Genomic DNA, 23,584 nt, shown 5'->3' with positions numbered 1-23,584 from the left:
AATGTCCTGGAATTAAATGCATCAAGATTTTGTAGAAGATGTCTTACAATGTAAGTCTTGCTTTGTGTTGATTATGTAAAGTTGCAATTATTATAATATTACATCAGAAAGACCAAAAATAATGTCATGCATATGCCGGCATAACAAGCCATCAACATGCCAGTCTTTATGATGTACATAGCAGCTAGTATACAACACTGTGATACAACATGTAGGCCTGTGTACTATTTTTTGTTGTTGTACATAGCAATACATGTAGTGCCGGCAATACACCCTAGATGCAGGCCCGTACGCAGGGGGTGCGGGGGGTGCAAAAGTATACAAAAAGTCCCAAAATAAGACAATTTGCGAGGGTAGCGCGAAAAAAAACAGGTTTTTTACGATATTTAAAAAAAAAAAAATGTCCAAATTTTTGAGGAAAAGTCCACTTTTTACAAAATTGCCCCCCCCTTGGAAAAAGGTCCACTTTTTCAAAATCAGCACCCCAAAAAAAAAATCCTGCACGGGCATGCCTAGATGTGTACATGCCCTTGGCACCATATTTTACCTTTAATGATTATTATAAGCACCCTGGTGGTATTGATAAGCTTGTGGGGCCCAAGTTATCCAATAGTCCAAGTTAAATTAAGGGCTGTGTAAAGAGCACTGAGCCCTGAGGTAAAATTGGGTAGGGGCAAGATTATTTTGGCCAGCCAAAGGGGGGGCAATTTTGGCACTGCTCGATAAGGGGTGACTCCCGGGTGAGGGCAAGCAATAATTGGCACACATTCATAGGGCGTCTTTTAAATAACATGCTCTAAAATGCTAAAAATAAAATGCTCTAAAAGTGGGCCTTGGCCGTAAAGTTCAAGAGCAAATTTTGCCAAGCCAATAGGGGGTGGGGTGGCAAGCATTTCTGCCATTTAAAAATTCCCCCAGGGGCTCACAATTATTGCACAGGGCTCCCCTTAATATAAATTTATCAAAGGCATAACATATGATGATGATGATTGTCAGAAAATTCAAAACAACCCCTGTTGCAGATTGCATTTTGAGCCTTATTTTGTTCTAAACGATTGAATTAAAACAGGAATTTGGATTGAAAAACTAGCCCTATTTTCACAATTTTGACTTTCATGAACACTTGAATAGGTCTATAAGTACAGTGGCGGTGCCAGAATTTTTTTTTTTTTTTACATGGCCCCTGAAATTCACTTCCCCCCCCCCCCCATCAAAGGGGGAAGTGAATTTCAACAAATTTTGCCCAAAATTGCTGCAAAAAAAAAAATTCAAAAAAAATTTCAAATATGACTCATTTAAATATATCATACCGTACCTTAAATTAGCAACAACTTAGGCAAAAAAATGCTATGTGCATGGTCTGCAAATCTGCAATTAATTACTTTTTTAAAGAATAACAACTGTGACCCAAAATCTACAATCGACAGTTTGTCAAATCCCATTTTAATTCCATGAATTTTTTTTATAGGCTCTGTGGCTGGCGATGCAACCGTGAAGCTTGAGCGACTCAACGCCAACATATACTAGTCTGAATGATTTCGTTCAAATACCAAAGGTAACTGAAAAATGTGTGACCAGATCGACAGCCTCATCCGTTCATACTGTTCTTTATCCTAGATCTAAATGGAGACATTTTGCATCAGAAGAAACCTCATGTATTCTCATAATCCCTGTGATATTGTAGACCTGAAATATGTTCCGTTTAGCATGTTTAGATGTTATAAACTGGTTCTCAGTGGCGACATCAGGAATTTTTTTCAGGGGGGGAGTGAATGGGGGGCAAAATCTTCTAAATTTGCACAAAATTGCTGCAAAAAGTGAAATTTTCTGTAATTTTAGTTAAAAAACTGGGGAGTAAGAAAAATGCCCCCCGTAGTGCTGCCACAGATTGGTTTGGGGGGGGTGGCAAAGTGAATGAGTGCAAAATCATCCAATTTTGTGCAAAATTGCTGCAAAAAAGTGGTAATTTTTCAGAATAAGTGGGGGTGGGGGTAGACTACCCCGTAGTCCACTTGCCCATTGTGCATACTCTGTATATTGTATTTAAGCGTAAAACTCTGATTTAATTAATGTGTGCACAATTGATAGATTTTCACATCTGATCTTTTCAGTCACCCTACTCCCTCTCTTTGTTAGCTTCCCAAGTAGACTACTGACTTTGCCTTGCGGTTAAGATTTTAACACGGGACTCTATGGAGAGTTAGGCCAATTTCTGGCCTAACTAAAATTGGCCATGATGTAATGCATCTTTAAATGGATCTGCCTTGTGATTGGTCGCCCATATCTCGCTATGATTTCAATCTTCTGGACCAGCGCCATTACCATTAATTACACCGTACACAACTGTCTGTGGTATTTGCAGCGCTTTTGTGTTGACGCGAAAGTTAATCTCTCATCAAACATCTAGCGCGTCTTGTACTATACCATGTTTAGTACTTGTGGTTAATGGACTGATAAACAAGTATGCTTGACAGTGTGTTTTTAGGGGGAGCAAAGTCCAGGGGGTAAAGTTCTGCTTACAATTCAAAGTCTATAGTCGAATTTTCGGGGTTCGCTATCAATAAACTGGTAGATTCCAAAATTAGAATTGTTCAGTGTTAAAGTGAGCCATTATAATTATGCAAGATAAAGTTGCATTCAATTACTTTTATTGTCACTAATCATCTGATATTTTTAACTCTTTATGACCATTTTACTAGTGAATACTTTAATTTTAATAAACATCAGTATAATTTTGAGTTCAACAAAATGGGTTCATCATGACTAATAAGGCCAAAAAAAAAAGGTTTGTCTCAAAGCTCACGAGAAATTTAAAACAAATGCGAAATGCGATTTTTTTTTTTTTTTATTCCCGACTTTTTTTCATGGTATTTTGAGAAAAAAGTCTGATTTTAGACGAATTTTTCTGTAAAAACTAAAAAAAAAAATTTTTGAAATAAAAAAAATTCGCATTTCTTTTTTGTCAAATCGTGGGATTTTACAAGCGCATAAGCTTTGAGACGAACCTTTTTTTTTTTGGCCTAATAACATATTTTTAATAAAATTCGACTATGGCATAGTCTAGGGTGGGGGGGGGGGGAGAATATTGAGGGGGCAAATGCCCCGGTGCCACCAATGATAGTTCTATGGCCATTATGAAACACATTTTTGGTTCTAAATGTTAAAACTGCTTGTGCAATTTAAGACAGTACATGTATACTATATTTGTATTAAAAGTATACTGTCCCTGATGGTGGACTCTAAAAAATGGTGTGGAAATACATGACCAACCAACATTTTGGAGGTGTAAGAACTTCTTAAAGTTTCCTGCCCGTTGTCATTTGTCAAAATTAAGCTCCCATTTTGAAACATCAAAAAAAAATTGTTGTTGGTTTAGGGATGAAATCAAAACTCGACTGGCGGTTGACCGCCTGTCCTTTTGCTATTGTTCTAAACAATGGCACCTGGACAGAACCGCCAGTCAACCGCCGGTCGAGTTTTGTTTTCAGCCCTTAATTGATGGGACTATTACAGAGCCCCTGAATTGACACGGAGGAAAAAGAACTATCTTGGGGTCCGACATAGTAACTTGAGGGCCCAACTTAGTAAGTCGGGCCCTGAGTTACTAAAAGTGGTTTTCCAAGTAAAGTGTTTGGATGCGAGCCGTTAGACCAATAGGCCTATAAAATAAACACAGCGTTTATTTTATAGGCCTATTGGTCTAACGGCTCGCATCCAAACACTTTACTTGAAAACCACTTTTATCACCTACTATGCGTGCCCGATCGTAGCAACCTTGTCTCATGAGTTACTAAGTTGGGCCCCAAGTTACTATCTCGGGGCTACGAGTTACTATCTTGGACCCCGAGTTACTAAGTCAGGGCCCATGTTACTATCTTCGGGCGCTCGAGTTACTACCTCAGGCCCCAAGTTACTATCGTGGCCCCAAGTTACTATTTGGGGTCCAGAGTTACAAAGTCGGACCCAAAGTTTTTTCTTCCATGTCACTTCAGGGGCGCCGTACACTATACATGTATTAAACTGTAAATAAAGTAAATTATTTTGATGATCCTGAATTTCAAATTTTTCACTGGTACTTTTTTCAGAAAACCGCCAGATGTGAAAGCGGGAATATTTATTTTGCTAATTGAAGTTTAACTAACAGTAACTTTTTGCATAATTTGCTTTCAGGTCTGCTGAAATGTGACCCAACTGTGGTAGGAATAGACTTCCAACAATTCCAACTCATCAAGAAGAAAAAATGCTGTATATCCTGCATACATCAGCTGTGCAAAATAACGAGTTAAGCTGTTCCACAAAAAAGTCATGTGAAAAAAGAACCTTGCACTTATTTTGCCTGTCAAAGATGGATTTATCTGAATCATGCACATGAAACTTTTCTGATTTATGATTTGATGCACATGCAAAATGGATCCATCAAAACTTTTGATTGTTTGACTACATTATTGTGAATATGAGTGACAAACTCATTTACCTTCCAACTGTATAACCCTTATCAGACTATCCAATCTGCAACTGCATGCATGTATGGTTAAATTAGGGTTGTCCGGCAGGCTGGACTAGCTTGAGGTTAGTCATGTCGGATCGACTAGTTTGAGCATATTAGTCAAGCCAGCTGGACTAATGTTACATTAGTCCAGCTGGCTTGACTAGAGATATGTTAGTCCAGATGGGCACCAGTTGGGCTAACTTAAGTCAATAACTAGTCGAGTGACTAACCTTAACTAGTCCAGCGTGCTGGACTAACATCAAACTAGTCAAGCGACTAAGCAAAAGCTAGTCAAGCTGGACTAAGATAGGTTAGTCATCCTTGTTAGTCCAGCAGTACTGACTAGCTTAAAGTACTGACTAGCTTAAAGCTAGTCCAGGTGGGCACCATCTGCATGGCTATTGTCAGATCTTCATGGCTATGGCCAGATCCATAATCTCTGGGTCATATAAAATTATCTGGGTCATATAAGTTTTCAATATTTCAAAGGAGAATTCCTTTGGTTTCTATTGTTTTTTAGCAGCTTCAATGATGTATCTCCTTTTCTACATGACAATTTCCGCTCATTTTGTGAGAACAGGTCTCATTTGATGGAAAATCAGGAAATCAGTTCACTACACAAATATTCTCCCAAAATAAGGTGGTTGAAGAGTCTCAGAAGTGCAATACAATTGTTAGCATGGTTATAACCTCTTTTAAACTTAGTCATGCAAGATATACCAAAGCATACATTTTTTTGAAAGGGCCACCAGGCCTTGTGTTTTAAATTGCATATTTTGCCTTTCCATTAATCCACTCTCTAGCTCAAATATTAATGAGCTCATTTTTGTATTTGGCCTACATGCTTGTCATTAATCCACTGTACAGCTCAAACACAATCATTGATCAACTTTGCAATCAAATTTGAGCCCTTGACTATAAAACGTTTGCAAAATCAAAAAGAAAATTTAATCTCATTTACTTTTTTGATTATGAATTTTTTTAAATTAAATTCAGCAAAATGCCTTTTATTTTAGTATTTATAAACTACAACTTTTGTTAATTATAATGATTTTTTTTTCTTCAAACAGTGACCCCAAAACAGTTCCTTTTGGTTTTAATAGTTAAAGAACATTGAAGGCTACTATTGTTATATATACATCAAAAAATTAAAACAAAACTATTTTATATTATTGTTAATGCCCAGATATCCGGAAATTCCCTCAGATTTTCCAAACAGGAAATATATGATATCTCTGTAAGAGAAGAGAAGGCAGTATGGTCAAACAACCACCAAAATGTGTATTTTACCCACACTATAATGTCATAACTCAATTTCAGCCAGAGGTGGATGTAAGGGCTTTTGAACTAAGCTCTTCATATGTATAAATATTTGCAACCTTATTCCCATATTTTGATTAACGTTTTATTAGCATATTTATCAAGGTCAATATACTTTATATTTACCATCCTTTGTTGTGGGGCCACCTTAATTACTGAAACCAGTAATTCTGGTTAGACAAAGTATTAATATCCCAGCAAACACAAAAACGTTTTAAAAACGTTTTTAAGGTTGGTCTGAACCCTGGAATTATTGAAACTTTCGGACCTCATAACTGCTAAATTCTTGGTGTAATGTATATAAAAATATACATATTTAGAATGGCAAAGACTTGATCAATTCATCTGTGAGGTAAAAATTTGGGCCAAAATGCCATGTTAAATGTCAAAAATATCAATTTTTAATTATTTGCCATAAAATGTGTATTACATTGCGAATTTCAAAAAATCAAAATTATTTGATAACAGAATGACATTCTTCGTATTCAGAATACCATTCGATATGTCCGATGTGCTCTAATGTCCCACAATAAATACTGTCCAAACGTTCATATCCCTTCCCTTAAACGTTAAAAAAAAAAAAAAATTCTTGGGCCAATATTTTTTTATTTATTAATTTTTGTAAACTAGATAAAAATATCTAGGAGCCTTTTTTTCATTTTTTTTAATTTTGACCAACTTCACCAAAAATATTTGAAATTTAGGTGAAAATCAGGTTTTTTTATGATTTGTTTGGAATTTCTCAAAGTTGGTCGAAATTGAAAAAATAAAAAATGGCTCCTAGATATTTTATTTAAAAAATTAATACAAAAAAAATGTTTTGTTACGATTAACGAAAAGAAGTGGGCCAAAAAAAGAGGTTTTTTGGGATTTTTTGTTTTGGGGATTTGGGATTTTTTGTTTTGTGTTTGCTGGGAAGTATTAAGGTTGGTCTGAACCCTGGAATTATGAAAACTTTCGGGCCTCATAACTGCTAAATTATTAGTCTAAAGAATATAAAAGTATACATTTTTGGAATGGAAATGATTTGATGAATTCATCTGTGAGGTCCAATTTGGGCCAAAATGCTAATTTTTTTTTAAAATCCAAAAAAACGGGGTTTTTGGCCCAATTTTTTGTCCAACAAAAAAAAAAATTTTATTAATTTTTAAAAACTAGATAAAAATATCTAGGGACCTTTTTTTTCATTTTTTTGAATTTTGACCAACTTCACCAAAAGTATTTGAAATTTTTGACCATTTTTGGTGCAAATTTCTCAAAGTTGGTCAAAATTCAAAAAAATAAAAAAACGTCCCTAGATATTGTGTTATAAAGAGTCAACTTGTGAGGGGACTTGTCATTTTCAAAATAACCTGAATTGATTTTGACTTGAGAAAGGACATGCAGGGGAATATAAGTTTGTTTGATTTTAAATTTTCAATTAAATTTGAAATATCTGCACTTCATTGAGTGAGTCTCCATTATTTCTCTGTCATCTGTAATCTTCAGGGAGTTTAATCGATATACATTAGGAGACCAAAAACCCTATTCTAGTAGGGGTTGTCGGCGTTTATTATTATTTGTATTATTATTATCATTTATTTATTTATTGAAGGCTAAAATTACCCCAATGACCCCCTTTTGTCATCAGCTTACACCCAATGACCCCCTTTTTAAAAATAGAAATGTACACTCAAACAAACAAACAAAAATGCATAAATTGTACAATTTTTACATTTTGTAGCACATTTTTTGCAGTTTTTCGGAAAGTTATTCAATGACACATGCAATTCTAATCCTTTCCATACATAATGGCCCATTACATTTTCTTGGAGCCGCCACTGAATGACCCCCTTTTTTGACAAATAATCGCCTCCGGTAGATCCCTAGTCTGGTATCTTACTTTGGTAGGCACAGGTATGTCACTTTCATATTCGCCTCGGGATTCGAGTGCCCCCCCCCCCCCTCCCGGTCAAAGGCGGTGAAACCACAAATAACTTAACTGTAAAGACCAACCTTTGTGCAATAAATCTGAGTCCGGGTGGGGTAAAATTTCTAAACTTCATGCCCAAAATTGCAAATTGCTTTACTCTTGTCCTTGCCCCCCCCTCAGCGTATGGCAACATTTTGGGAACCTAATTTACAAGATGCAGCGTTTTACCATTTAGATGCAGCGTTTTATCATTAAATTTAGAGCGTTGTATTTAAAAATTAGGCGTCCCATAAAACCGGGCACATAAATTGCTCAGCCCCCATGAAAAGAAAGGGACATTCAGACATTTCAAGTTTAAATGTGTGGTTTTAAGCTAGGGACCCTACATGTTGGCGTTTTATGCTTGTATAAATGAGTCCCCGGGATTTTGGATTGTAGGCCCACACTATCAAAAAGTTTTATTGAGACTAGAGGTCTAATTTTGGAGTTACACCCTATAAGAATAGCTCAAGCTATAACACCCTCTAGCCTAGGAACACCCTATTCTGAAATTTTGAATAAATATTAAATATTTTGGTTCTCGTCCTCTCCCTCCTCAATTTACGGGATTTGTCAGATTTTTTTAAAGTAGATTTTTCAACTTTTTTAAAACTTATGAATAGCCTACTTTCCCGGGCCTAATTTACGAAAACTTTATAGGCTTACAAATATGCCTAAATACGTTTATTAGAGAACAAATATCACTTCCAAGAATTTTTGTGGTAATCTAGGGGATTTATCCGGCCTCAGAATCTCACATTAAAATGAAAAAAGGGCCTCCTCATTTGCTCTAAAAAGACCGAAAACTAAGCCATGCTAATTACCGGGGCTAATTTTACATTGAAAAAAAAACACCTCCCTGCCTCATCAATTCATGAAAATCCTCTGGACGAGAACCAAAACATTAATTTTACACGGCCTATGGAAAGTTATAGGCTTATTATTATCAGTTTGAAGCTCTTAGGCCTAGGGAGAGAAAAATAGGCCCTATTAGGGCCATTACTGATAGGCCTACATGTTGTAACGTATCATGCATAGGCCTAGGCCTATTTAATTTAAAGACCTACTTGATAGACGTAGAATTTACTATTTGGCCTTGGCCTACTATTTAATATAGGGCCTATGGAGGCCCGACATGGCATAGACCTAGCCAGCTGGTTAGGCCCAAACCCGGGGCCCAAAGAAATGATAGGTAAATTATATGGATAAAAACAGAATAGATATTATATAAAATGCTTTAAAAGTTGTATAGGCCTACCTTACAAAATTAATTATACACGAATCTCAGTTACAAAATGGTGAGTGTCAAATCTGGACCCGGCCCGTAAATCAGTAGGCGCTAGAGGATGGTCTAGAAATCAAAGACAAAGGGACATAAAATATTATTTTGATTTTTTCCCTACCGATAGGATAGAAGTATAAGTTGAAAGTTAAACAATAAACATGCCTAAATAATGCTAGGCCCCCCTATTAAATTGTCACGAAATCAAAGGTAAAGATAGTAAAAATATTCCTCCATACAATATTCATATTTACTTTTCAATAATAAACAATAAAATTGAATCTGTTAGCTTTCATTTGGTACCAAATTTGTAGCCATACACCAAGATATGAAAATTAAATCAAAGTTCCCGCAAAAGTTGCACTTCCACTAAAAATATCAATTCAAATAGCCCTAGCCTAGACTAGTCTGAAAACTGATTTAATTGATTGTTTCGCTAGTGTGAGCACGTCACCCGCCACATGTGGGCCAGATAAAGTGAGCGCCAATGCTGGGCCACATGGAAGCCCGCCAGCGTTAGGCCAGCTCTGGCGACATTATGTGGTCCATAAGTGGACGCACTGTATTGGACCACTTGTGACCGACTTGGTCTGGTCCAGTGCTGGCGCTCATTTTATGTGGCCCAACCCTGGCCCAGTACTGGGCCAGTGCAAATGGGCCCTTTTACTGGTCCAGTACTGGTGGGTGTTTGCTGTGTACGCCACTGCTACATGTATCAATGAGTGCCACCGACAGTGATTGGATCGGGTTAGGCTCAGAGTTGTGTTACATCTGTAACCCAATGAGAACTACCTGGCGATTGGCCAAAAAGAAGTTTTCATTATCAATTGGACCAATCAGCATCATTGTTAGAATAATTTCACCACACAAAAAATTGGGGTGAATTATTTGCAAAACTCCATTCTGATTGGTGATTAAAATGAAGATGTCACGTAATTGACCAATCAGAGGCAATGTTAGACAAAAGACACCACACACATCCTTTGAAGTGATGTATACAAGCCAATAATTTATTAAGATATATAATACAACATATATACAATAATAAGTAGTTAATAACATAACATGTTGACCGTAATAACATAATTTAACAATTATGTTTATCATATTATTGCTTTGTAAAAAAATAAAAACAAAGAACAAATTAATTACATATGCCACTAAAATGGTGTTTTGTAAACTATTTGAGAATACAGTCTTGGCACTTTGGCCCTATTATGGTGAAATCAAAGGTGCATTTATACCGATTCAAATGCCTTAAATCTCGTCTCGCCAAACTTTTGTAACATAATTTGGTGCGGGTACTACTCCCTGATTTCCCACAAAGTCAAGTGTGTGCCAGTTCGGTATCGGGGTATTTTTTACACATTTGGTATATGCAGTGGCGGCGACACGGGGGCATGGGGAGGAAATGCCCCCAGTCAGAACTCTTGCCCCCCACCCAAAATTACGAAAATTCCACTTTTACGGCAATTTGTTGATTTTGCCCCCCTGAAATTCACTTTGCCCCTCAATGCCCCCCCGAAAAAAATTCCTGGTGCCGCCACTGGGTATATGGATTTACATAAGAGTTTGAAGCCCATTAGTGCTGTTATCACAGTACAGAGATACATACGACAAAAGATTGTCCACTCACACAGGGACTGACTGCACCTGTACCACAGAACTTGTGCATCTATCAGAAAATAACCCTTTGTTATAAATAGCCTTCCGAATTTTGTGTGTTGAAGATCACACTCTACATACATCTATGAACATCAAAGAAAATCTAGTCAGGCTGTTAACCCCTCCTCCTTTGGTAAACTCCTTCCCCTTTGGTACCTTTCTACCTTTGGTAAACCCCTCCCCCTTTGATAAACCCTCCCCCTTTGATAAACCCCTCCCTTTGGTAAATTCATCCCCCTTTGGTAAACCCCCATCCCCTTTGATAGACTGGAAATGTGTGTTACATGATCGATACTAGAGTAGAATGATTTGAAATTTAGTCAAAACAGGGAGGTTTGCAAGATATTGGGAGTTCAAACTAATTTGCAAGATAATGAGAGTTGAATCTAATATGACCTCATAAGGTTATCTTGGGTTTGACCTAAATTTACAAAGGTCATAAGGTCATAGTGAGGATGAGAGGATAAAAGACTCATGCATACATAATTAATGGGCTATTCCAGTTGAAGTCCATACACCCCAATGGAAGACCTTCCACATGTGAATTATAAATAGGGATGTGTGACTCATTTGAAATCTACACCCCCTGTGTGTGAGATCAAGGTCATGTCTTCAACAGAGGGTGTATGGATATCAACTGGCATAACCCATTGTTAATTTTTATTTGTAAACAGGTTCAAATTGAACAAATAAGTGGTACTCCTTCAAATAAATTTTTATTAGCACCTAAAGACACTATGGTAAGATCAAAATGGTCCACTCAGGTGTGTCATTAAACCCCAATTTTTTTGAAGTGCTAAGGGCCAGAGTACCGGGCCAGAGTAGTGATGCCAGGGGGAGCATGGGGGAAATGCCCCCCAATAAAAACCCAAAACTACGAAAATTGTTGGGTTTGCCCCCCTGAATTTCACTTTACCCCCCATATAAATTGATTCGAAGCATGTAAGGGTCAAAGGTCAACAGCAGGGTCAAATTTCAAACTTGCTCAATTTTTTAAAAAACCATACCAAGGTATTCCTCTTGTCTAAGGATGCAGAAAAAGTATAGTTAGACCTATCTGCGACATACCATTCTTGAGGTATAAGCAAAATGGTCAAAACTGTAGGTGGTCAGTTTTTTTGCCAAACAAGGGCCAAAAATGAAATATACTCCGATGTCAACAAAATATGGTCTCAAAATGCTTGTTGTGTAAAAGCAAGTCAAGGAAACTATGACAGCATATTAATTATTATTACAAGATAGTTTGCTTGACTGCATGTCAGTCAGTAGTCCGGTAAGTCCGTAAGCGGCAAAACATGATGACTGAAAAGGGTATCGAGATGACAGGTGGGCAAAGAGGGGAAGGGGAGCGCAATTTTTAGCTGGGCAAAAGAGGGAGGCAAGAGATTTTTGGCACACATTTATAGGCCACCTTTTACATAAAATGCTCTAAAAAGGCTTTATAAGAAAACAGTACGGAAACATTCAAATATGCAAAATATTACCTGCTTGCCATGCTTGCATTTATATCTAGACCATTTTTTTAATAGATTTACAAATTGGGTTCCCAAAAATTGGGCATGCACAATGGGGGGTGGGGGTATGGAATTTTTGGCAGCATAAGAGGGAGGGGGCAAGGTTTTTGGCAAGCCAAGAGAGGAGAGCAAATATTTTTTGGCAGGCATTTTTTTAACTTGCCCATGCCGGGGACAGATCATTATTGCACAGTCCCTAAGAACTCCTAAATGTAGGTAGGAAAAAAGAAAGCTTGCAAGCATCATGTTTGGTCAGAGGTCATAATTTTAGTTTACAAAGTCATGGTGGTACAATTGTAAACTGGGCTGTCAACTCTCACATATTTAGAGCGAGTCTCATACATTTGGGTACTTTATCACGCTCTCATGCAAAGGTAGTAAAATCTTATGCATTGTCAAACCTCACGCAAATGTAGTTCAAGCTTGTTTTTTTTATGTCCCTAACACCCCCTTCGATTCCCTCTTTTAGATTTTCCTGCACCCTGGCGACAAAAATCAGGGGTCAAATATTCACGATTGTAGTCATGAAATATTTCTGTACCGGTACGCCCCTGTTTGGCAATATCACATATGCTATGGAATTCCGAAAAGTTGACAGTCCTGATTGTATGATGTCAGCTTAGTAGAGTCATGTTCATAACAGTCTGTAGTCTCAAGCTCATGTCATCCTCGTCCATTACTTGTAAAGTCATGCGTCAAAGGTCAAAGTCATGTGTCAAAGGTCGGTCAATTTGTCAAACAGAATGAACTGTGTCATGATGTCAAAAAATATGATATAAAATGAACACATATGACTACCGTAAAACCTTGTCTAAAAGCATGATATATAGTGTTTTTGATGAAAGCTAAATTAATACGAAACATGCGTAAATATGCCAATACAATAGATTGGTCTTACAATAATACTTGCTTGTATAATTATGCTTGGATCTATAAATTATTTGCTCAAATTCCATAATGGCCCATGGATTAATTTAGCTTTCATCTTAAGCACTCTATATGCTTGTAGAGCGAGGTTTTACTGATATATTGGGTACCTTGGTCTCATGGGTATGGCCTATGTCCACAGAGAAGGCTAATTTCACCGGTTAACAAAATGAATTAATGGCTGATATGCAAATTACTTGCATGGTAGGTATGGGTCAGATAGGATCTAGTCAAATGGAATTGAGGTCAAATGTCACCTTCAATGCTTGTTTGAGTCAAAAGTCAGTTATCTTTAATGTCAAATGTCATGTTAAAGCCTATTCTAAATCAACAGTACCCTTAGAAGTAGTTATAAATACGCATATGATCACCTGCATGCTGCCATAACACCTTGTAGACAGGAAGGCCATAAGTGACCTTGCGCACAGCGTGTAGTCTTCATAGCCATTTGAACGCAAGGGCATCAAGTAAGATCAGATAATGTAGCAAAATCTGTCTTGTTTTCAACTTTCTGACATTATTGTAAGCGCTCCTTTGATCTTTTTTTTTCCGTCGAGATATGCTTTCAAAATGTTGTTTCTGATAATATATCAAAATTCAGAAAACTCTAAATGTGCAATACTCTTGCTATGCAAGCTTTTAGTAACTTAGATTTGTCTAAATAGTTAACATCCTTGTCTGTATAGTGATCATTCACGTGAGGATGTGGTCACACTTGGTATATGGCGGCACCAATGGGCCATGCGCATATTTATAAGTACATATTTATAAACATGCCTAAGCTTACTGTTCAGGTCGGGTCTAGTTCAATGTTTAGGTCAGTGTCTCTACGGATTAAATCAGAAGACATAATATATGATTATTAAGTCAAGTTTCAATTTTGTTATTTTTTGCCAAAAAAATATAAAGTAATATTAGTAACAATTGTCAAGAAGGTTTTCTGGTCATTTTAACCCAAAACAATGACGAGCAAGAAAACCTACTTACTATCTTAGCTGCTTAACTGTGGAGCTCTATGGGGTATTTGGCAAATAAATCCTGAAGATTTCCAGCAGTATTGATTAAAAACTCTTAAATTTTACTGTAATTAAAGCACTTCAAGTTTAGTCTTTCACAGGGTATTTAAACACATCAGTGGGTAGCACATTCTTGCAAAAGGTAGAAATTCAAGAAAAATTGAAGTTGTGAGAAAATTGTACATTATGGCTATAACTATACTTTCAGCATAACAGGTCTGTCATCTACTACAAATGTCAACGGTCACATGTCAAAGGTCACATGTTAAAATCATTTAGGCAATAGAGGTCATCAATGTGACATCATTTAGGCCATCTTGTGGTAAATCAATATAATTACTTCAAGTATGAAAGAAAATCATGTGATAACATAGAGAAGACTACACGGATTCGCACCCATGACAATAAAGGAAAATGCAACCGTATTGATTTACTAGCTTTTACCCACAAGATGGCAAAAGGCTGACAGCCTCTAGGTCCAATTTTACGAAACTTGGCTAGTGGTCATGCTTCCTATTAAGCCAGCAGGCTACCAATGTGGATCTATTTTATTGATTTATCTTTTTTGGTGATGTACGTTGTGTGTACTTGTAAAGCACTCGTATATATGACTAATTGGGCTTAAGCCTGATGGCTTGGGAAGCCTGTGCACTAGCCATCCTTCTAGAAATCGGCCCTCTGGGACTTGAAGGAAACTGATTATGAATGTGCGTCATATCAACATCCATTTCATGCAAATTTTGGGTAAAACTGAGTTTTCTGTTAATTATGAAAAAGTGATTTATATAAAGCTTTATATGAAACGTGTAAGGCCAATATGTAATAGAGTTTCACATTTTCTCTGTTGTGGAAAGCAAGTGCAATGGGCAATTCCAGTTGAAATCCATATACCCCCTATGGAAGACATGACCTTATTCTTCCACATAGGCAAATGGAGTTACCTGAATGGGTGACACTACCCCAGTGTGGAAGATTAAGGTCATGTCTACCATAGAGGATGTTTTCACCTGGAATAGCCCAGTCACCCTCCGTAAAGCATTCCTAAATTTGCTCAGGAGGGTGATGCACAGAGAAGATATCTTACCCTTCCCAGAACCCTTTGCAACATGACACATCACCTCATTACAGCAATGTTTGTTTTCATGTTGAGAATAGACTGGTTAAACATGGGTCGATAGTCAAGAAATAAACATATTTTGCAAGATCTGGATGTGCTCTATTCATTGAGATACTTTTTTGTCACTATCGACCCATGTTGCACTTGATAGCAAATCAGTATAGAAAATTGAATGAAAGAAATGCATTGTGGGAAGTGTAAGATATCTTCTGTGAGTGATGCATTACTCATCAATCCTCTACCACCAGTCACCTCTATAATTGGAAACCGAATTAAAAGACTAGTTTGCGTCTGACGTCAGGGCAGAGGTGCGGTGTGATTGGTTGCTGACCTGCACAGTACAGCATTTTTGGTCTGCATGGTTGACAGGACATCACACGCAAACTAGTCTTTTTTAATTCGGTCTTCAATGATGATAACCATATTCAGGATGACAATGTAAAGCTCAAGATGTACAAATTTCAATTCTAGAATGATTCAGATTTGAATCAGAATAACACAGATTGACCTGAATCTCAATCAAGATCTCAAGATCAAAGTTGGTCAGATTGGAATCAAAATTAAAATTTACCATGATCTTTTAGTCATTTACCCCAATAAAAGATTGTGTACCAATTTAAATTCTAGAATGATCCAGATTGGAATCAGAATATTACAGACAGACCTGAATCAAGATCAAAGTTTATCAGATCTAAAATTGACAATGATCTACTAGCTCCATGTTGATTACCCCAATAAAGGATTGTGTACAAATTTCAATTCTAGAATGATCCAGATTTGAATCGAAATATATATTTGAACCAGATTTGAATCAAGATCAAAGTAGATTAGATCTGAATCAAAATTACTATTGACCATGATCTACAACAGGGATGCAAGTGTCCGTAAATTTGGTCATATAAAAAAATCCGGAATGTATTTTTTTTTTTTTTTTTTCGAATTGGATGATATTTCGTCATAAAAAGAGCAAACAAACTTTTTGTATGTTCGATGCCACGCAAAAGTGCTCCGCCATCTGGCGAAGGGCCAGTTTGATGTTCAGAAAATTTGCCAATTACCTAACTTGCATCCCTGCTACTACTAACCCCATGTTGATTACCCCAATAATGGATTGTGTACAAATTGTTCTTGAAAGCCAACATGGCTATAATAATGCACTTTTCAATAGTTAAAAACTGTTCAAGATAAAATGAATAAAGTCAATAATATGATTATAATAGTTAAATTTACAAATTATAAAGTTAATATAAAAATATTATGAACAACAAGAGAATGTAGTAAGATATTTGAATAAGAATGGTATTTAAAAGAGTTGTCAACAAGAATATTACAATATACTAGAAATAATTTGATCCTTTCATGGCAAAACTGAAAATAACCAAACCGGGGGAGTACTCCAGTTTGGTTAACCCTCTGGACACTACTGGTCATCTAACAGCATTTCTGATTGGTTGATAACTGGAAATGCTCACTTCAATTGCCAATTATGACTAGGCTTTTAACTATTTATGGTCAAACTTGCATTTGCAGATTATCTTCCTCCTTGATTGGTTCAAAATTGGACACAATATTCATTTTGGCCAATCAGCAGGTAGTTCTCATGGGGTTAATGCTCTGCAGGCTGGACATAGGCTTCAACATAAAATGTTTTGAGACATTAATCAAAATATCAAGAGCTATCTCAAGAACCCATGAACCAATACTAGGCTTGTTTGTACTCATTTTAATGCATTTTGCATGCGGATTCCAAAGATGGTCATGAAAATGTACAATTCTGGAATTTTTGAAAGAAAATTTTAAACTTGTCATCTGCAGTCGACACCCGCGTTGTGAGGGTTAAAGTAGGGAGGTGCTGCTGAGAATCTGATTGTAGACCCATCACTACACCACTTTTTGAAGAAATTTGAGCTGATCAATATCACCTTCTAGTTATCGGTTGTGAGTTCAAATCTTGCACCAGCACATTCCCTTGCTTTTTTTCCCAAGTTGGGTTGGGGGCCAGTTATGATTTGGGTTTATTTGTTATCATGTTTTATTGTAACACTTTGGGTTGGTAAACTGTTCTTTCTTCCCAATCAATAGACTAAAAGTCTCAATTTTTGGCCAAATTTAACACATGTTGGTAATATACAAACATTGGCATAGAAAAGGGGATCATTGATAAACCAAATAGCCAAGTCAGCTCCAATCAAAAATGTGATACATGCTTACAATTACCAAATAGGGTGCAACTTGCTAGACTTGAGTCCAGTCCTTGTTTACGGAGTTTAGGATTAGGGTTTAGGGATGGGGTAGGGCAGTCTTGTAATAAGACTAATAGAGTTGCACCTTATTCAGCAATCGCTTGGTATCCTGTATACTCCAAACACAATACGTTATTTCCATGATCATGATGAAAAACGCAGAACTTCCACAATGTATGTCAATGTTCCAAGTACTTTTGTCAAGATTGTAGCTAAAAAAACCTTGTCAATTTATGACAATCCTTCAAAACAATTAATTTTATGTGGCTATTAATTACACACAATGCGCAAAAACAGCTGATGATAAATTAAGGTGACCCATTTTGCCATGAAAGGATCAAATTTTCTGTTTTAACCCCATGAGAACTACCTGCCGATTGGCCAAAAAGAAGTTTTCATTATCAATTGGCCCAATCAGTAACATTGTTAGAATAATTTCACCACGCAAAAAAATTGGGGTGAATTATTTGCAAAGCTCCATTCTGATTGGTGATTAAAGTGAAACTATCATGTAATTGACCAATCAGAGTCAATGTTAGATCGGCAGGTAGTGCTCAGGGGATTAATAAGTAGAAATTGGCACTTTATAACATTGAATGAATAAGACATTAATCTGATGATCAATAATTTGATAAGCTGCCCGCTTTCCATTTCTTGATCTTGACAACAAAGTTTGACTTGGCTGCCAGAGCTCCTCTTGGTGGAGGCGTGTAGATTTCGCTGCTTTGGTCCGTGGTAGCGCCATCTTTGACGACATCACCTGGTTTGAAGTCATTGGGTAATGTAGATGCCTTTTTACCAGTAACTGTAATATGATAAGACAAGATTAATCAATCAATCAATCAAACAATCAATCAATCAGTCAATCAATCAACATGGTTCAAAATGAAGATGTTTTATACTTGCTGTTAAGGCAGGTTCTGGTTTTGAAAATGAAACTTCTGGTAACCAATTTATATTATAGGCTTATCAGTTGTGGAAAACAATAACAATAAAAAATGAGCACTTTTTGCCAATAATTAAATCAATGTCAGCGACATTTGACTCATTCCCGTTGATCACGTCACATATACGTTTTGAGAAACAGATTATTTCAGCACTTCCTTGTATTTTGTTGTTTTAACCAACAGATCAATATAATTAACGAGAAGGAAAGAGGCTGAACAGTGCTCATAATGTAAAAAAACACACCTAAAAGCTTGTAAAGATTTAAAAATCCAATGCAGAATGTGTTTTTTTTCACTTCTATTTGTCATTTTATATTTTTTTGATGAAAGTAAATTTCAAATGCTAGCAACTTTTAAAATCTTACATTCTCACAGACATAATGAAATAATTTGGACTAATTTAAAGCACTCTTCACACAATTCTTCCAACAAATGCTTTAAAAATATATTTTTTCCCAATATTTTGATATGTTGTAAGCTGTACCAATTTTTTTGGCTAAATATTATTTTCCTCAATATTTTACCGGTATTTCATGAATACACGTTTATGGTACTTTTATCCTACAAAATTTTAGTCTAAAGCTTAGCTAAAGTGTTCCTCTGGCATAAAACATAACATGTACTTTAATGAGGTCTAATTTGCATATTTGCATAACTAATTATGCTAATTACTATAGCACATTTGAATATAACGGTATATACACATACTTGCAAGTGGTGGCGGTGTGATTGGTCGGCCTTTATTCAGCAGCTGTTTCTTACTGCGCATACTTGCGAGTCTACGGAAAGCAAACCCGGTACTGATTACGCCTTTAGCTTGCATCACACTCTCATCACGCTCTTTTAGTGTAAACCTGGGAAAAATAAATTAAAAGATTAAAATTACTACATTCGCTTTTAACATCAATACAGTAATGATTTGTGCAGTGATCATGATTCTTACATACTGGGTGTTTTAATTGGTTTTGTATTTTATATACATAATGGTTCTAAGGTTATATTGGGCTATTACAGTTGTAATCCATTCACCCCCTATGGTAGACATGATCTTAATCTACCACACATGGGGTGTAGATTTCAAATGGAGTCACCCATTCAGGTTCCATTATTTGAAATTCACACTCCTTGCATGGGAGATTAAGGTCATGTCTTCCATAGGGGGTGTATGAATGTCAACCGGATGAATGCCCAATCATAGGTTCCTAGGGTTGATATCACAAGGGGACTTCAAAGGTTTCGCACCATAGACATTGTACAGTGGTCACTTTGATCATGGTTCTTATCTTCCTGGCCTCTCTCATTGATTATGGACTTCACACCATAGACATTGTACAGTGATCACTTTGATCATAGTTCTTACCTGCCGGGCGTTTTTCATTCGTTCTGTACTTCATACACATTTTCATCTCACCCAGGACTCTACTCATTAATTTATCCCATAGACATTATACAGCGATTACTTTGATCATGGTCCTTACCTGCCGGGCGTTTTCCATTGGTTCTGTACTTCATACACATTTTCATTTCACCCAGGACTCTACTCATTAATTTATCCCATAGACATTGTACAGTGATCACTTTGATCATGGTTCTTACCTGCCGGGTGTTTTCCATTGGTTCTGTACTTCATACACATTTTCATCATCACCCAGGACTCGACTTGTTACTTTATCTGTGATATCCTTTTTGACAGCTGATGGTTCAGTGCTACGCCATTCCTTGTACACTTCCTCAACCAACCAGAAGTTGCTTGGATCTGTATCCAGACGCTTGGCTTTAGCCATAGCCTGTAAAATTATAAAATGAATGAAGCAACTTTAGACTGAGGGAGCAGACGCTTGGCTTTAGCCATAGCCTGTAAAATTATACAATGAATGAAGCAAATTTAGGATAAGGGAGAGCGTGGCCTAGTGTTGGGGCCTAGTGGTGAGAGTACTCACTTCTTATGCATGAGATCCAGTTTTCAATTCCTAGCGGTGGCAACTTGCTGGGGTATTGACTTGTTGATAAAAAAATTGATGATCTTTGTGCTGGCCATAGTTTTGAGCACTTTTTATAAAAAATATCTAGAGCTATCTCATAAACCACTGAACAAATACTAGGTTTAATTGTACTCATTTTAATGGATTTTTTTAATGCTAATTCCAAATATGGTCATGACAAATATATACAATTCTGAAATTGTTCACATTTTTCAGACAATTTGAAACTTGTCGTCTGCAGTCGACTCCCGCTTGGAGAGGGTTAAGAACAAGTCCTATATCAAGAGATAGCTCAAGAACCACTGAACCAATACTAGGCTTGTTTGTACTCATTGTAATGCATTTGTCATGCTGTGATATGGTCATGACAACATACAATCAAGATATTTTTCACACATTTTATAAAAAAATTGAAACTTGACGTCTGCAGTCGACACCCGCTTGGAGAGGTTTTTAAAAGCACAAGTCCTAAATCAAGAGCATTCTCACAACCACTGAACCAATACTAGGCTTGATTGTACTCATTTTAATGCATTTTTCATGCTGATTCCAAATTGGTCATGATAATTTACAATTCTGAAATTATTCACATTATGCAGAAAATTTGAAACTTGTTGTCTGCAGTCGACACCCGCATGGAGAAGGTTCAGCACAAGTCCTATATCAAGAGCTACCTCACAATCCACTGAACCAATACTAGGCTTGATGGTACTCATTTTAATGCATTTTTCATGCCGATTCCAAATATGGTCATGATAATATACAATCCGGACATTTTTTCACATTTTTCAGAAAAATTTGAAACTTGTCGTCTGCAGTCGACAGCCGCATGGAGAAGGTTAAGCACAATTCCTATATCAAGAGCTATCTCCCAACCACTGAGCCAATGCTAGGCTTGTTTGTACTCATTGTAATGCATTTCTCATGCTGATTCCAAATATGGTCATGATAATATACAATCCTGAAATTTTTCACATTTTTCAGAAAAATTTGAAACTTGTTGCCTGAGATCGACACCCGCTTGGAGAGGATTAAGCACAATTCCTATATCAAGAGCTACCTCAAGAATCACTGAACCAATACTAGGCTTGTTTGTACTCATTGTAATGCATTTGTCATGCTGATTCCAAATATGGTCATGATAACATACAATCCTGAAATTTTTCACATTTTTCAGAAAAATTTGAAACTTGTCGTCTGCAGTCGACACCCGTGTGGTGAGGGTTACAAACATACCTGTGCTATAATATCTTGAGCTGTACTCGTTGTTGATGCTCTGAACACTGTATAGGGTTGTTCTGTAGATACATTGTATACCCAAACAAGGAATGTTTTATCAACTGGATCGCCTTCACCAGACCACTCGTCAGAACGATGTCTCTGAAAAAAGAAAAAACTGTAACTTATTAAAGATGAACTGATAAGCTTACTTGAGATATAGTTGGCAGGTGCTCCTGGAGCATAATTGGCTTATTGGGCTATTCCATTTAAAAGCCACACCCCTGAGGAAGATATTAGCAATATCTTTTCGTTAGGAGGCTGACTCCCTCCCTCCCTCTAAGGTTGAGTGTGAAACGTACAAAAATTGCAACCGATAAATCAACAATATTTTAATTGGTTTTTTACAAACGTAATCAGACTTTTTGACCCCTTCCCCTAACAAAAGGACTTATAGTGCTTATTGTTTATAGTACATCATTGAAGGTTTTTGACAGATCCTAAAATCTTTCAAAAATTAACTTGCCAAGGATAAAATTCAGACAACACAACATTATTTTATTTTATTTTCTTTCATATTAGAACTCTGCAATCTTGCCTACTGAACGAATATCCATTAAGCTATTTCATTTGAAATTCACACTCCTATGGAAAATTTAGCTGAAGTCTTCAGCAGAGGGAATTTAGGCTTAAAATAGAACAGAGAATTGGATAACTTCCATTTGATATACTCACTTCCATTGTGGAGGATATAGGTCAAGCCATAATATAAAGTTTGTTCGGCTTATATAAGGCGGAAATTCACATAAGCGTGCGCCAGTCACGCATTACGCGATGCACAACTAGTGTAAGCAATGCGCCCAGCTGCGTGCATGTCATTCTATATCAATACACAGTGTTATGAGTTATATTTTCCGCCTTATATATAAACCGAACAAACTTTAGCTAAGGAAGTAAGGTGTTTCAAAATTAATATTAACCCTAGCTGATTCAATTTGAAAAACATACTCCCTCTGTGGACACAGGGGTATGGCAGATTTCATGGAATAGTCCATTTTAGACAGGACTAATGGCACTCCCCTCATGCCAATCAAAGATTTGTTGAGCATTTTAACCAGTGCACAAAATAAACCAAAATCTTCAAGGGCCAATCTATGGACCTCTCATCAATTTTCATATGACCCCATGAGAACTACCTGCTGATTGGCAAAAAAGAAGTTTTCATTATCAAATAGCCCAATCAGCAACATGGTTAGAATAATTTCACCACAAAAAAATTGGGGTGAATTATTTGCAAAGCTCCATTCTGATTGGTGATTAAAGTGAAAATATCATGTAATTGACCAATCAGAGGCAATGTTAGATCGGCAGGTAGCGCTCGGGGGTTAACTTCAAATTGTAAAATGTTAATGTCACATTGGTCCACATATTGTGACACTTTGTAAGAATTGTGGAGCAAGGTGGCCGAGCGGAACAGGCTCCGATCGGAAGGTTGCGGGTTCGGGCCCCGGCGACGCCATCGTGTTGTGCCCTTGAGTAAGGCACTTTATCTTGATTACTCCTCTCCACCATATAAATGAGTACTGGCATTCTTAAAGGCTGGGAAGGTACCATACTCACTGTTTACAGTCTTTGTTAGACTTCAGATTTGCCAGTCTGAAGTCTTACAAAGTGTCACAATATGTGGACCAACGTAACATTAACATTTTACAATTTGGAGTTAAATTGCTGACTTTGTGACAAATTTCACTGGCACTGCAGGATATACTGCATCGATGGGCCTGCAGCAATTGGACCTGCCTTATTTTGTGAATGAACATAAATTTTAAAGAACTGCACACTGAAAATACATAACATAATATCGTGCATGATATAAAAACAAACTCCAATCAAAGTGTGTGTTTGTGCATAGA

The 23,584-nt window shown here is 36.8% G+C and overlaps 1 protein-coding gene across 1 annotated transcript in view; it reads right to left on the bottom strand.

The window, feature by feature from the left end:
* Positions 1-14,750: 14,750 nt before the first annotated feature.
* The window catches only part of LOC140161632 (1-phosphatidylinositol 4,5-bisphosphate phosphodiesterase epsilon-1-like), a 45,258-nt gene continuing 36,424 nt past the window's right edge, over positions 14,751-23,584 (bottom strand). The window contains 4 exon segments of the mRNA XM_072184933.1: positions 14,751-18,329; positions 19,180-19,325; positions 20,068-20,258; positions 21,690-21,833. Of these exon segments, the coding sequence (XP_072041034.1) occupies positions 18,145-18,329; positions 19,180-19,325; positions 20,068-20,258; positions 21,690-21,833 (666 nt within the window). The 3' untranslated portion in view covers positions 14,751-18,144.

This window comes from Amphiura filiformis, chromosome 10, assembly GCF_039555335.1.
Source record: "Amphiura filiformis chromosome 10, Afil_fr2py, whole genome shotgun sequence".
NCBI classification, from domain to species: domain Eukaryota; kingdom Metazoa; phylum Echinodermata; class Ophiuroidea; order Amphilepidida; family Amphiuridae; genus Amphiura; species Amphiura filiformis.
The sequence above is the reverse complement of the archived record's forward strand: the minus strand, read 5'-3'. Positions and strand labels throughout refer to the sequence as shown.